The 14,180-nt window shown below is 58.7% G+C and overlaps 5 protein-coding genes and 4 pseudogenes across 9 annotated transcripts; all 9 read left to right on the forward strand.

Annotated features, from left to right (window-relative positions):
* Positions 1–559: 559 nt before the first annotated feature.
* On the forward strand, positions 560–2,239 carry LPMP_330780 (hypothetical protein; the record flags this gene model as incomplete). Its single annotated transcript, XM_010703869.1, has 1 exon — positions 560–2,239. One exon carries the CDS (start codon positions 560–562, stop codon positions 2,237–2,239), a length of 1,680 nt encoding a protein of 559 aa, XP_010702171.1.
* Positions 2,240–3,115: 876 nt separating this feature from the next.
* LPMP_330790 (hypothetical protein) lies at positions 3,116–4,204 on the forward strand (the record flags this gene model as incomplete). Its single annotated transcript, XM_010703870.1, has 1 exon — positions 3,116–4,204. The coding sequence occupies one exon, from the start codon at positions 3,116–3,118 to the stop codon at positions 4,202–4,204; it is 1,089 nt and encodes a 362-aa protein (XP_010702172.1).
* A 1,411-nt stretch (positions 4,205–5,615) lies between these two features.
* LPMP_330800 (hypothetical protein) lies at positions 5,616–7,931 on the forward strand (the record flags this gene model as incomplete). The annotated part of the gene is made up of 1 exon (XM_010703871.1): positions 5,616–7,931. One exon carries the CDS (start codon positions 5,616–5,618, stop codon positions 7,929–7,931), a length of 2,316 nt encoding a protein of 771 aa, XP_010702173.1.
* Positions 7,932–8,511: 580 nt separating this feature from the next.
* On the forward strand, positions 8,512–8,580 carry LPMP_33snoRNA3 (annotated as a pseudogene). Its single transcript has one exon. The product of its transcript is annotated as an H/ACA-like snoRNA (small nucleolar RNA).
* A 155-nt stretch (positions 8,581–8,735) lies between these two features.
* On the forward strand, positions 8,736–8,871 carry LPMP_33snoRNA4 (annotated as a pseudogene). The gene has a single exon. The product of its transcript is annotated as a C/D snoRNA (small nucleolar RNA).
* A 126-nt stretch (positions 8,872–8,997) lies between these two features.
* Positions 8,998–9,077, forward strand: LPMP_33snoRNA5 (annotated as a pseudogene). The gene has a single exon. The product of its transcript is annotated as a C/D snoRNA (small nucleolar RNA).
* Positions 9,078–9,176: 99 nt separating this feature from the next.
* Positions 9,177–9,245, forward strand: LPMP_33snoRNA6 (annotated as a pseudogene). The gene has a single exon. The product of its transcript is annotated as an H/ACA-like snoRNA (small nucleolar RNA).
* A 513-nt stretch (positions 9,246–9,758) lies between these two features.
* LPMP_330810 (hypothetical protein) lies at positions 9,759–10,949 on the forward strand (the record flags this gene model as incomplete). Its single annotated transcript, XM_010703872.1, has 1 exon — positions 9,759–10,949. One exon carries the CDS (start codon positions 9,759–9,761, stop codon positions 10,947–10,949), a length of 1,191 nt encoding a protein of 396 aa, XP_010702174.1.
* A 1,450-nt stretch (positions 10,950–12,399) lies between these two features.
* On the forward strand, positions 12,400–13,608 carry LPMP_330820 (hypothetical protein; the record flags this gene model as incomplete). The annotated part of the gene is made up of 1 exon (XM_010703873.1): positions 12,400–13,608. The coding sequence occupies one exon, from the start codon at positions 12,400–12,402 to the stop codon at positions 13,606–13,608; it is 1,209 nt and encodes a 402-aa protein (XP_010702175.1).
* Positions 13,609–14,180: the final 572 nt, after the last annotated feature.

The following is a 14,180-nucleotide window of genomic DNA, read 5'->3' on the forward strand; positions in this document are numbered from 1 at the left end:
CGTGCCTGATCTGCCTCATGCTCGTTTCTTGGTGTCTTTCTCGTCATTTTCTTTCTCATTTTCATCAGCAAGACGAAAAAGAGTAAATAAGTCGGTGCATGTGCAACCGGACGCGATCGTCTCTCTCTCGTGCGGGCCGTCGCGAGTGATGGGTTGCAGGCGCTTATTGCTTCGGTCTTATTTTCCACGCCTTCGACTGTCGACTCGCCCGCGGTGGCTGCACCACCGGTGCTGTCGTTTTGATCGTCTTGTGTGCATCCTGGTACTCAGGCAGCATGCGTGGACCTCGCCAACGTCTGCCGCGTTCTTGTGAGGAGGAAAAAGGGGGCTGTGACGGTGGCTATGTGAAGCACCTGCCCGCTCGTCTTTTGCTCCTCCGCGAATGCTTCTATCTACTCATCTCTCTCTCCTTTTTCTTTTTCTTCTTTTCTCTGCTGCACCGCCTCCACGCCTCTCTGCACGTGTTCGCGTGGCTGCCTGCGTGATGCGAACTTTGCTTTCGCTCATTTCTCATTCTTTTTCGTATCTTTCTTTTTGCTGTGATGACACTCATGCTGCCATGCGCGCTCGAATGCAGGCGCTCGTGCACCGGCTTATACTCCTCTCCTTCCTCCTCACCTACCCCCCCCCTTCCTCCCCCTCCCCCACAGGCCAGTTGATTTCATCCGCTAACGAACGGGAAGGGGGCCCATTATTCATGAACAGCAGTAGCGGAGACGAATACGATCCGGCAGAGGTGTCCATACATACAGCCGCTGCGCCGTCCTCTACTAGCAATGCCGTGATGCCTTCAGCGGGGTTGTCGTTGAGGTCAGCAGCAGAGCGGGTGTCTGCCTTATCTGCCTTGTCCTTTGCGCCCAAAACGACGGCTTCAGTGACGCCCTCTTCCTCCCTGCCGGACCCGCGCAGTGCTGGCAGCGACGTCGACGGTGGCTATCGCTTGCACAGCAACATCAAGGGCCGCGTTCGCTGCCTCACGCTCAATCCGACTGGTACAACGTTGTGCGCCGGCAGCGAGGATGGGCAGCTGTGCATGTGGGACTTCACTGTCCCGCTTCAGTCGCATCGCGTGCTGCCAACGCGGGTGCTGACGCCATTTGTGAACCGCATCTCAGGATTGCAGCCCGTCATCGCCTTGTCATGCGCGAGGGATGGCAGCTACTTTGTCGCTTGTCAGGATGGGGACAGCCCGGTGCTGGTGCGAGCGTCGGGCGAACAACTGGGGTACTGTGCAATAGGGGAACGTGGCTTGATGGATGTGGTTCAGTGCAAGGGCCATCGTGCCCCCGTCACGTGTGTAGCCGCGCACACTCACGACGCAGCGGCCTTCTTCACGGGCAGCCAAGACGGCACGGTGCGGCTGTGGAGCAGCACCACATTCAAGCAGCTCAGTGTCTACGCGGTGAAACACGGATCTGGGCAGTTGACAGACACCCATGTGGTCGAGAGCGTGACCAGCCTCGACGGCTTCCACAATGGACTGGGGCGCGTCTTTGCCAGCGGAGGGCAGGATGGCCGAGTGCAGATGTGGGACAGCAGGGTCAAGTACCGCCCCGGTGGGGCCATCGCTACAGTGGACATGTACGCCCCCACAGTACCGGCGGGGCCAGGTAAGGCGACGGAGGATCCCTTCCTGGAAAAGCACGTGGGCGGCATGATGGAGCTACGTCACAAGGACGCGGGCTCCTCTTGCACTTCCGGCAGCTATGGGCTTGCCGTACGTCTGGGCAGCGTTGTCAAGATGATCGACCTCCGCCGGCTCTCTGGCAGCGATGCTACCAATGCGTCGAAATCAGTGGTACAAGAGGCGGCTAGCGGGCTGCCCCACGTACTCGACACGACCGCTCTGTCGATAGGGTGCGGTGGTGGGTCTTCGACAATGATGACGTGTACGAGTCGTGCCGGCTACAGACAAGCAACTGGCGGCCACGTAGTGCAGTATCGCTATGTGGAAGGTGACGGGCTCGACCCGACCTTGGTCTGGCGGGCTGGCCGGCAGGACGAGGATGTCCTCTGCGCATGTGCAGATACCAGTCGTGCTGACGGATGCGTTTTCGCTGGCCTCAGCTCGGGCGACGTGGTGGTGCACGGCGCCTTCTCGAGTGGTGTAGCGGCTTCGCAGCCCATTGAAGCGTGGTTACAGACACGCCCGCAGCGAGAGGGATGCGGGCGTGTTGTCGGCGAAAAGGCACCGCGCGCCGATGAGGACGATATCGATCTGATGCGCAGCCTCTTCTAGACGTGGCGAAGCCTTTTTTCGTATCTCTCTCGCCTCCCTGCACCTCAGGCTGAGAGAAGTGGGTAGGGGGGGGGAGGCTGGGGGCGGAAGGGAAGCCATGCAAACTCGTCAAGTGACTGTGCAAATAAGGATGTCTTCCTAGAATACTACCGACCCATGCCCACACCACTGAGCTAGACCGCACCGCAGCCTGTATGTAGTGCCCTACGGGGGCGCTTTCACGGGCGCCCAAGCACGGCTTAAGTGATGTGCTGCCTTGTCTTGTAGTGTAACTGTACTCGATCTCTCTGCTGACGCACGCTCGCGTCTTCTTATCGTTGCCACGCCTCTCTCTTCTTCTGGACTTCCTCTGTTTCTCTGCTAGACATCGTCGCTTTACTCATTAGCTCTATCAGGTGTGACTGTTGATAGCATCATACGCGGGCACAAGCCTCCCGAAAGACGTCCTTCGCACGCGCACAGCCACCCCCTTCACAAGAGAAGGGGGTCTGCACAGAACTGAAAACGCTTTGCCAACACCCCTGAGGCAGTGCCGGGTGAGGCTCCTCTTTTCCCTGTATGGACGCGCGCGTGTGCAGTGGTGTGTCTGTGCAGCGTTGACGCCACTGCCTTGACTTCTACTCAACTTCCGCACACCGCCAAGAGAGAACGAAAACAAAAGGCAAACGAGTGTAAGAAGGCAGCCACAGCCACAACGGGGACCAACTTTATAGTGGCGGCAGGCGGCATGGTGCTGAGCCCACCCACCGTTCTTTATCCCCTTGGCATGTGTGGCAAACGCGGAGACTTCTTGTAAGCAACTACAGTGCATCGAAGAGCACCACCGGCGCGCATGTGATCGAGGATGCCATATCATCTTCTGGACCCTCCTTCGCAATGTTACCGAGCCAGTACGCGCGGCCCCCAACCAAGGGGGAGATTGCGGCGTTCATGCTGCGGCACACTGCGCGCCTTCCGTTCGTGTGCCATGCAGACAGGTTGCACCATGGCGGAAAGACCAACACGGCCTCCTATGTAGAGAACCATCAGTCAGACTCGGTGCGGTGGGTAGCGCCGTACCTTTACACAGGTGCCGATTATGCACTCGTTCTGGCCGCCTGTTTCCCAAGCCATTGCGTCGATCTCTCGCTGCTGAACTGGTCAACAAATCCACTGCTTTCCCAACGTCAGGGTAACCTGCGTGTGTTCTGCGAAGCCGCCCGCGCGCTAGGGCTCCCGGACGCACCGCTGTCGGCACTACACCCGGAGCTGTTGCAGAGTAGCGCCGCCTGCATCGTGGGGCATCTAAAGGTGCAGCACTGGCTATATAGTCTCTCACTGCGGTTTATGCCTGCGCCCAATCACGACGCAGCGACACTGCGCGCGGTGCATCGGCATTTGCAGTCGGGAGAGCCCTACCTAAAGCGAAGGCGGAGTGAGCACGACGAGGATGGCGTGTGTGCGTCGGTGCGCGAGTGCCCACCCCTGCCGGCTGAGCACTTACTGCGGTGTGTGCCGGCCCTCACTCCCATCCCCCCTTTTACCGACGCACCCGAGTCAGCGCCTCCGTCTTCTGCTGCCGCTACTTCTACCGAGGTGAAACCTAAGGAGGGCGCAGACATGCCGATCGCACTAGCCAGTCACTCGACAGGCGACGTAGCTGAGGGAGCAAAGAGGCAGAGGCCGTGGCTCAGATACAGCAAGCCGTGGCTGTTGCCGTCGCTGCACGCTGCAGAAACCAAGAAAGCGGCGAGTGAGGCAGCTGCGGCGAAGCGGGCGCGGGAGGAGCGGGAGCGTGACCCCCGGTACAACGCGTACGTAGCGCAATCCAGGAATCTGCACGAGCAATACCTTGTGTCGTGTACAGCCGTGTTAGAGAAGCGGGAGCAGTTGCGTCTCATCAAGGCACTGCTGCTGCAGGACATTATCGAGGGCAAGCCAGTAGATTTCAAGGACTACGCCGCAAGACTTCGCGCGTGCCACTGAGAGCGATGCATGCTAGAGAAGTCAACCAGTTGGTCGCGGACGCTTCCCTCTGGCCATCGCACGTACTCACACCATTTCGTGCGCCTGCGCATGTCTTGCCTTTGCAATTTCCCAGCCACACCCAGAGCACACGAAACAAACAAGCACAAACCTGCAAGGGCATTCCCCCCCTCCCCACACACATATATATATATTCTACTTGGCTATGAGGCACAGCCGTGCTTAGACTGCATTAGATGATGGCTCGTCTTCACTCCCAGGCATGCAGTGAGGCAAAGAACGCATGTGGAGGAAAGAAGAAAGGCAGAGATGATGGTAAGGAAATGCAAGTACACGTGGAGCAACTGCAGAGCGAAAGTCACCTGGTGGTGCACCGTATACCCAATGCTCGTCTTTGTCTGTGACAGCGAGAATGTGTTGCGTCTGCCGTGACAGCAGAGCACAAGCTTCCACCAGTCCACCCATCCTTTTGCGGTTTCTTGTCACTTGAGAGGAAAGTGCACCGGCACACCTAAAGCTCCCCGATCCGTTCCGTGCACGTCAGTGCCGTCGTGACCGCCCTGTCTCTCTGCTCCTCTTTACTCAACGCACGCACGCACGCAGGCGTCCTCTTCTCATGTACAGGCACGGGAAAGCGAGATGCGGATGCAAGAGGTCCCGGGCGTGTGTGTGTGTGTGTGTGGAGTGCCACGCTCATGCATGCATCACTAGCAGCTCTCCACTCTTTGTGCTTTGCTTTTCCACATTTCCTCAGCTTTTTGTTCTTTCGGTGCCGCATGCGCTGCTTCTTCGTACTCGAGACTCCGAGCACCCCAAAAGGCGGTAAGGCAGGAATTCATCACAGTTGAGCGGACACCCGTGAGTGCCACTCTTTCCTCCGCTCGCGCTGCTGTTTTTGCTGCTCTTTTTGCGCCATCGAGCTGAGGCGATTCCACAGGTCATACGCCAGCAAAAGAGGCGATCACAGCAATTTTTGGGGGCGAAGGGCACGGCAGAGGGAAGAGATGAGAAAGGCTGTTGTGATCGTGTTGGCGGCATACTGCGCGGTCCCCATACGCACGTCCCTCTCTGAGACTCCCTCTTTTCCCTTTTTTTTTTCTAGCGCTCACTGCGGTGCGTGCGCCTACTGCTCAGCGCAAGTCACCTTGTGTCTCTGTGGAAGGAGAGGGGGGGGGGCGGGCCTCCGTGCCGAGATTTGTGTGTAAGGCAGTGTGTAATGTACCAGCACGTTGCCTCAAGTAGACGATGGCGTGTGTGCGGCCACTGCGGCCCTTTCACAGACACATCCGGGCGTTGCACTTCCGCGGCCGCGCTCGCGTGTCTGTGTCGATCTCAGCATGATCCGCCTCCCCAGCAACAAGAGCATGCGTGTCTGACTCCTTCTTCACGAGCCGCGAGACTGCGGCGTGCCATGTGGATGCGTATGCACCCAGTCGAGCGTTGGACCGCGCTCGTAGACCTTGGCCGGCGTGGCGCATATTTGATCGAGAAACCTGTTCATCTGTTGTCGCCGGGAGCGCGCGACGTAGGGGAAAAGTGGACCCCGATCTCCGAGACCAACCCTGACAACTTATCGGTGCTAGGCGGAGCAGACCCAAAGGTGCGCTTCACCTGGAAGGCGACAGTGGCGCACTGGCACCTCTGCGATGTGCTTCCCTACGCCGCACGTCTTCATCTCTGCCTTTCGCTTCTTCTGTGGATTCGCTGCTTGCGGGATGTGCAGGACACGCTGGCACGGGTGCGACTTCCGTTTGCGATGGTGCGCCGCCCCCAGCGGTACGCAGTGGCGGACGTCTTCCCAACCCGCTTGAGCGAACACTGGATCGATGCTCACACCACCGTGTCGACGAAGATGAGTGCGCAGCTGAACTCAACGGCGGAGCAGATCCCGGCACCGCACGCGTGGGACCCAGAGACGTCGGAGACCATGGAAGACGCAGCAATGGAGGCCACCATGACTCTGGATGCGGGGCACGTGCTACATGGTCGCCACCAAGCCCGTCTAGGCGGCAAGAAGCTCTTGCAGCAGGTGCAAGGCGTGCAACCACGGGCGAGTGCTGACGACGACATGGCAGCTCGACTAACGGAGGCAGGGTCACTGGGTGGTCGCCGACGTCGTCGGCGTCGACTGTTGCGTGCATCTTCTTCGTCAGCACCCAATGCTCTCTCAGTGGGGTCGGTCCCTGCTTCTTCAAGGTGGCGGAGCTCACTTGAGTTTGCCTGTGATGCATCTCGCCGCGTGCCGCCGGTGTCGCTGGAGCCGGAGCCGCTCGAGGACGCCGCTTACCACGGCAACGACAACCGCGGCGAGGGTTGCCCACTGAACCAAGACGGAACGGCGTCCCCAGCACCCATCTTCATCTACGTCCCACCCAATGTGCACAACGCGGCCGTGAGTCCCGGCGGCGCGCGGTCAACCGAGGCGGAGCTTCTCGTTCGTTACTGCGTCATGGCGCACGCTGCGGTGCTTTCCAGTCTGTTTATCGAGGGCCGAGTGGTGGACTTCTGCAGCAACCACCCGCTGGTGGTCGCCTACGTGCAGTGGCTGCTTGACGAGCTTGTCCTCGGGAGGTTTGTGTCTGTCTCCGTGCTAGCTGAGGGAGAGGTGACTGCGTACCGATCGTACTATCCACCCTGGTGCTGGAGCAACGTACTTGTGCTGATGCCCCCCAAGCACTGCAGCAGCTACTCGCCTGTGGTGCTGCGAGACTGGGCTGCGCGCATCGTACAGGCGGCCCCATGTTCTGTACTGGTGGAGGGAAGTACCAGTGCAGGGTACGTGAAGCAGCTGAAGGACGAGGTGCAACTACTACAAAGCGCTCTGGACGCAGAGAACACGAGGGCAGTTGAATGGGTGACATTGAGCGCTACCGTTCCCATTGACACTACGACAAGAGAGAGCGCTTCCCACGTTGCTGGGGCAGCTGCCAGCGACGGCAACCACAACGACAAAGAGGAAGCGAAGGTGCCACAGTTCCAACCGCAGCGATGTCCTAAAGCTGCTCCTTCCTCGTTAGCATTAGCCTCCGAGGCTACCTTCGCGTCGGTGCAGTGGTTGGGCGAGTGGCTCAAGTCGGGATCGTCGGGCGCGACGGCTCACAGCACGTTCCATCAAGCCCCCTTTCTCGAGGCGGTGCAGGAGGCATTGGAGGATCGCTTCTACACTTGCGAACTGCTTTACTCCCCCACACAGTCGTGCCTGACCCCCTACTGCTTTGAGCGATGGGTGCTAGAGCAGCTCCCCGGCAATGTGCGCGTAGTCGGCATCAACACATCCCCACTCGATGTACTCTACTTCTTTCCTCAAGGGGTGTTCCTGAGCCAGAAGGTGGGCAATGCTTTTCGCTACCGGGCCGTGGAGAGAACAGTGGTGGCGAAGGATGTGATTCCAACCTGGAGTTCGCACCCACTGCGCTATACGGCGACCCAGTTGAGGCGGCTGAGTCGGTGCTGGCGGAGGCGGGGCGATGATGTGGCGAGTGGCCTGCACGCCGAGTTCTCGCCATCGGATATCCCTAAGCTGAAGAGCACCGTGCGCGCTGCAACATCTTCTACCCACACTCCCGACGTAGAGCCGTACGGTGATGCAAGAGACAAAGCAGCGGAATCCGCAGACGAGGAGAATGCGTCGCATGCGCTTGTTCGTGAGCGCATGGTAGAGTATCTGGCTGAACCTTCAAAGGGGGCGCTGCTGGGGTTGGCAGTGGCGCGCTTCTTCCACTTCTAAAATGTGCTTCCTTCGAGTTTTCCGCCACTTTCTCCTCTTTTCACCCTCTGTTCCCTCAGCGTATGCCTGCACATCAAACTCATCGTCCACTCCTAAGGTTGCTCACCATCACTACGACTCCACAACACAAACAACAAAGCGGGCACATAGGCGGGAGTGCCTTGTGCTGTCTCTCACATCTTTAGCATGCGAGGGAGAGCCGTGTGCCTTCCCATTTCCACACGACCTTCACCTCATGCACACACCACCCATGGACATCGAGTGCAGAGACATTCGTGACGTGTGCTCTACGCTGCCTTAATGAACTTGCGCGGCAGAACGCGTCGTACATCGCTTCCCTGAGCTGGAAAAACACCTTCATGTGCACGTTTCCGCGTATAACATCGTCCTCCTTCCGGACTGGGCCGTCTTCTCTTTTCTTCGCTGCTCTCGTTCTCACTAATCAAACTCTACATTTTTCTCTTAGCACATATCTGAACGCGTAAGTATAAGCCTGTGCGTATGTGCGTGGCTGCGTATGCGGCGCCTGCTGCTGTGCGCTCCCCCCTCTTCTCGAACCCTGCTTCCCCTGCCCGCAGCGCGGTGTTGTCGGTTGGGCGTGACTCCTTGCACCTCGTAGGTACGACCCTATCTCGCAACCCCCAGATTCGTGCGCCTCTATGCGGTAGCTCGGCCGTGCGCGGCAGCTGCTGCTTGTGCGTGTGCGCACCCACCGTTGCGGTACTGAGCGCTCCCACGCGCAGCACCTTACCCCCTCCCTTTAGCCGCACTGCCCAGTGCGCCAGTGCGTGCGTTGCGCGGGCCTTGCTGATGATGCGTGAAGAGCGCCCCTCTCATCTTCCAAAAGAGCAGAATTAACCGACTGACGCTTTCACGGTGCTGTTGCTGCGGCGCCTCTCTGCTCCCCGGCTGCCCTCGCTGGTGCCGGTGCTGCTGAGCGACTGCTGCGGCGGCCGCACCTGCGTGATGCCGAGCGGTGCTGAATAGCAAGGACTCTGCGCTGGTGGGTGTGTGCGTGTGTGCGCCAGGCAGCGCCGCCTCTCCCCTTTCCTCCATGCTGCTGCCAGCGACAGAGATGAGGCTGATATGGTCCGTGTTTCAGATCCGCATGACGCACATTTCTCTCATTACATATCTTCTGAGTTGCTGCCGAGGGTGGCGCGCGCACGTGCGTGGCTGCGTATGCGGCGCCTGCTGCTGTGCGCTCCCCCCTCTTCTCGAACCCTGCTTCCCCTGCCCGCAGCGCGGTGTTGTCGGTTGGGCGTGACTCCTTGCACCTCGTAGGTACGACCCTATCTCGCAACCCCCAGATTCGTGCGCCTCGATGTGTTCGTCTGTAGTCTTCTTCATGGATTCCTCTGGGTGCTTTGTGGTGTATGGAGAGGATTATGTAAGGCGTTGTTTGGGGTAAAGGGAAAGAAGTGGACACGTAAAGGTTATGCTGTGCTGGTGTGTTTCCTGCCAGCTTCCGAATGAAACGTATGTACGATGGAGGGGTTGCAGCTGCACTGGTTGGTAGGTTGAGGTTTTGCAGCTCATGTACGAGTCAAGGTGCATGGCTTTTTTTCCGTGTATACTCCTGTGCAGCCGTTACCCGGAGACGGGCGAACCCCTCGTGCTGACGGCCGTCCTTTTCCTCCCCACTGCTGGCCTGAAAATGTTCACCGTAGCTCTCCTACTCCACCTTTTTGTTTTTCTGCTCTGCGTTCCATTTTTTTTTTTCATGTAAAACAGGGAAAATCACACACAGTGGTAGAGTGCGGCATCGCGGAGGTGCACTGACTGTTGTCGCGGAAGCGATTCCTGCGTGGTGGATGAGCACGCGCCATGTCGCTCTTTGATGTCGATAGCAGTTGCTCTTTCTCTGACGCGTCGTCATCCTCGAGCGATGAGGGCACATTGCCAACTTGTCCACCGCCACCGCCACTAGCAACATACGACAGCCTGCCTTCAGTTGCTAAGAGTGGCACCATCGCGAGCTGTGCTGCTCCACTGTCCGCTCTGGAGCAGCGGCGCCACATGGCACAGCTCGATGCTGCCAGGCAGCGAAACCGCGGGGTGTTGTGGCGCAACGAGCTACTCGGTTCACCCGCAGTTGACCTAAAGGGTGTAATTGCTGGTGCGTCCTCGGTGCAGGTGGAGCGTACATACGCCACTTCTGACCCAGGCAAGTTCGGCAATTCCATTGCTGCTGCGCTCAATCTTCGCCGAGAGGAGAGGGAGAAGGCGTTGCTGAAGCGCCTACAGCAGCAGCGCAAGGCTGAGGAAGAGGGCAGCGACGGCCAGGCATTAGCGGAGAAGGACGTAGAGGTTGGCGTGTTCGTTACGGCCGCCTACAAAGCACTGCTGCGGCGCAGCCTTCACCCAGCAGGGAGGAACATCGGTGACCAGGGCGCTCAGCTCCTTACTAAGGCTAATTACGACAATGGTGAAGGCAGCGATGACGATAACGATGGCCCGCTGGGGGTGTACTTACGGCAGCTCGAGGGCACAGTCCACCCCGCGACACACACGAATAGTGCGCCGCCCTCAGCGAGTCAGTTGACCACCGGTGACTACTACGAATGTATCATGAAAGCGCCACTGTTGGAAGAGAAAAACGCGTCGGGTACCGCTGTAGCGGTGGCGAGGTCAGGTGGCAGCACTGGCGATGGGACGGAGGCGTTGCCCGCAGTAGCCTTGTCAATGGAGGGCAGCGATTTGACTTCACTTACTGCGCCGACGCTCCGTGAGACGCAAGACCTCATCAAGCACAGAGCTGCTGGATCGTCGCCAACGCCGGGGTCACTGAATGTGCCACAGACGGACGTCGAGGAGACTAAGGGTGACGTGAAGCCTGCTGTGGCGACTGAAGGAGAAGCAGACGATGTGCACAGCGCTGTACTCACTCACGCACGACTGCTGTTCGACGCGCGTCAATCAAAGAATTACCGAGGGGTTAATCACGCCACCCTCGTCGCCGCCGCGCGTCGCTGTGATGAACGCATAGGTACCTCTTTGTTTGCTTCGCTGTCGTAACTGAGTCGATGAGGAGGAGAGACGGTGACTGAGTATCACTTGCGTGAGTCCCTCGTGTGAGCCCCTCGCGTACTCGCCGGTGTATTTTGCTTACCCATACAAAAGACCCCTCACCTGCCCCGTACGTACGCACGTCCGAACCATAAACACAAACCACCAACACGCAAGAGAGGAGGCAATGTGCAGACGCATGCATTCAGATCCCACAAGGCAAGGAAGGAACGCGGTCGAGCCTCGGCAGCAGTCGAGAAGAAGAGAGGAGAGCTGTGAAGGGTGTTGGGGGGGGGGAGAAGAGCACCTGCGGTGGCAATACAGCATGGTTCAAGCTGGAGCGAGACCGGCACTCACAGGTCTCATTACCCCTTCTCCCACTGTCTCTCATTTCTCCCCATGATACTTGACTGCAGCCTCGACTTGGACTCCTTGGGTGGCTTTTGGGAATGTAGTAAAAATATTTCACTTCTTCCACAGCTCTCTGTGATGTCTCCTCCATCGCACTCTCCTTCCTTCTCCTTCCCACACTCACACTTCTTCCACTGTGTTAGTTCTCACCGTCTTGGACTTTTTCTGCGTGTGGATGCGACCCTCAGTGCGCTTCCTGTGACGCAACACACCTTTATTCTCCTCGCTGGCGGGATTGTCTGCGTCGTTTTTTTTTTTCTTCTCCCTCATCTCTTGCATCAACGCATTAAACATAGTACGCCTGTTTTTACGCACTCCTCGTCCTCCTCTTACCGCCCCCCCTCCTCCCTCCCCTCACACGGCCTCACAGTCCGTTGTTGCACTCCTCTGTCTGCCTGTATGTGTGACGCTGTGCCTCTACGTCACTCCTCACTCTTTTATTTGGTTGTTTCGCGCACTTGTGCATCTTGCGAAGGTCGTCCCCCTCGAACGCCTGCCCACTACTTCGCCACAGCACCGTCTGCACTGCGGACGAGCGAGAGCCTCTTGTCTTATTGTACGTTTCTGCCCTTCTCGACTCTGTCGTGTTGACACGCCATCCCGCCTTCCGTCTCTCTTCTTTCCCCTCCTCCTCCTCCTCCTACCGGGCCACTTAAGAGGAGTTAAGATAACGCAACCAGCGCAGACAAATCAGTTGATCTTTGTCCGTGTTGTTTGACACGTCTCCCCTCGTCCGGTTGCGGTCGAGTCCTTTGACCTTGTACATGTGTGTGTGTGTGTGCGTGTGTGCTCGCTGACCTGGGCGCGTACACGCCACTCATCGACATCACTTCCTCTTCCTCTTTGCCATCCCTTGTCCGACCACATCACGAGTGCTTGTCCCCCCACGTCTACTCTTCCGCGCTCCCCCCTTAGACCACGGCTCCAACAACGCCGAGAACGGCGCCCAGACACACATTCGGCGGAGGATTTGCAAATCGAGTCAGCCGAGGCCTGAGGAGCCCGGAGGTTTGCATCAGCGTTTCGAGTGTCGTGCGCGGTGTGGTTGATGTTCGCTGATCCCTTGTGCAACTTCCTTACCGAGACGCCATACGACTCACATCGTTCAATGCCCCGCTCCAACTGCGGGACGCCGGGGCAGGGTTCGATGGGGGGGGTGTTTCCGGCGCGGGGGGCGCCGGGTTCGGCGTCGGTGGGGGCGCGTAGCCGTGCCCCATTGGCGGGAGGTATCATCAGCGTTGCCACCCATAACGGCGAAGAGCTTCACTACCCTGTCGTGCAAGGACGCGCTGGCGGAAGCCTGTCGCCTCACTTGCACTCAGCGGAATGGACTTCTAGCATTGCCGCGCAGTCGAACGTGGCAGCCCGCGCTCATCAGCACACCCCCGTCACGGGCAGATTCGCGCCCACTCATAGTATGCTGCAAGGTGCGATGGACTCTGGAGGCACGAATGAGGGCGAGACCACCGCTGACGCGCAGGAGGCCTACCGACAAAGTCGCCTCACCCCGTCGTGGATTCAGCGGCATCGGCGAGCAAGCGGGGCGGCCAGGCGCAGTCCGCCACCCGCGCTTGCCTTGCGCAGCGAGCAGGTGGAGGACGTGATGCAGGCGAGCACGTCTCATACCCCCACGCCCTCCTGGTCGCTATCGTCGACGCCGCGCCACTCGATACAGCACACACCCCTCTCGAGTAGCCAAGCTTGGCGGTCAGGGATGGGAGCGGAGACAGCGTTGGACAGTAGTGCCAACGTAGACCGATGTCAGCACCCCGCGCCTGAAGTTGTGCCAATCAGGATAGAGGAGGTAGGGGTAAGTACACCGGAGATGGCCGAGTACTTTGCCGAAAGTGCTGTGGATGCGGTGCGACAGCGCAGGTCTTCATGGATGCTGAACAGCAGCAGCGCCTGCTGTCCCATTTGCCACACGCAGTCGCTGCCTCGGTGCTCGCTTCCAGAAAATAGCTCTCGCCCAACAGTTTGGAGTGACACGCACACTGTGCTGGAGCGTCTCATGCGTTTCATGGAAGACCAGTCTGCGTCGATGCAGAAGCTGCACCAGCGGATGGGCGCGCTGGAAAGCACCAGCAACAGTTTACTAGAGCGCGTGCAGAAAATCGAGTCAAGCACACCCGCCAACGCGGACAGTATCAACCGGGTATCAGTGGAGTCTCCCTCGCCATCTGTCACACGCACATCAGACTCGCTCGAGTCCGCGCCGCGGCCCTCAACCCGCGCCCCATCCAAGCCAGTCAACTAACGCTAGTGTGGGCACAGCCTCTCCGTAGAATGGCAGCACAAACGACGAGAAGCAACAAGTGGTAAAGGGCTTTTTTCACATCTTTGGAATCTACGAGCGTCATCTCCGTCTGTAGTGGTGTGCCGCAGGGAGGCTAACGATAAGGTCTGGAAGGGTACTGATTTGGTTCAGCGACAGCGAGTAGCTCGTGGTGTCTTATGCCGCACTGAGCAGATGAAGGGGTGGGGTGTAGAGGAAGCGATACGGCAGCGTTTGCGTGCGCAGGGCCACTCATGGCATCTGGTGCAGACGTCGTCCTCTTATGTGGAATGCGTCCAGTGAGAGCGGATATACGAGGGGAACAGCGACTCTTTTTTTCCTTGCCGATATCTACGCTCATTTTCACTCGCCCTTTTCTCTCTTGCGGTGCATGCGTCGCTTCTCTTCGTTGATGTGCGTGCTTGACTCCTCGTACTCTTGCCTCTCCCTTCCATGTGTCGGTGCGTGTCAGCTTCGCTCTCGCTTACTGCAGTACTGCGGTCGATGCGTGAGCATACCCGCATGCATAGATGTAGTCTGCCTGCATGAACACC

This window comes from Leishmania panamensis (genome assembly GCF_000755165.1).
Source record: "Leishmania panamensis strain MHOM/PA/94/PSC-1 chromosome 33 sequence".
In the NCBI taxonomy this organism is placed as follows: domain Eukaryota; phylum Euglenozoa; class Kinetoplastea; order Trypanosomatida; family Trypanosomatidae; genus Leishmania; species Leishmania panamensis.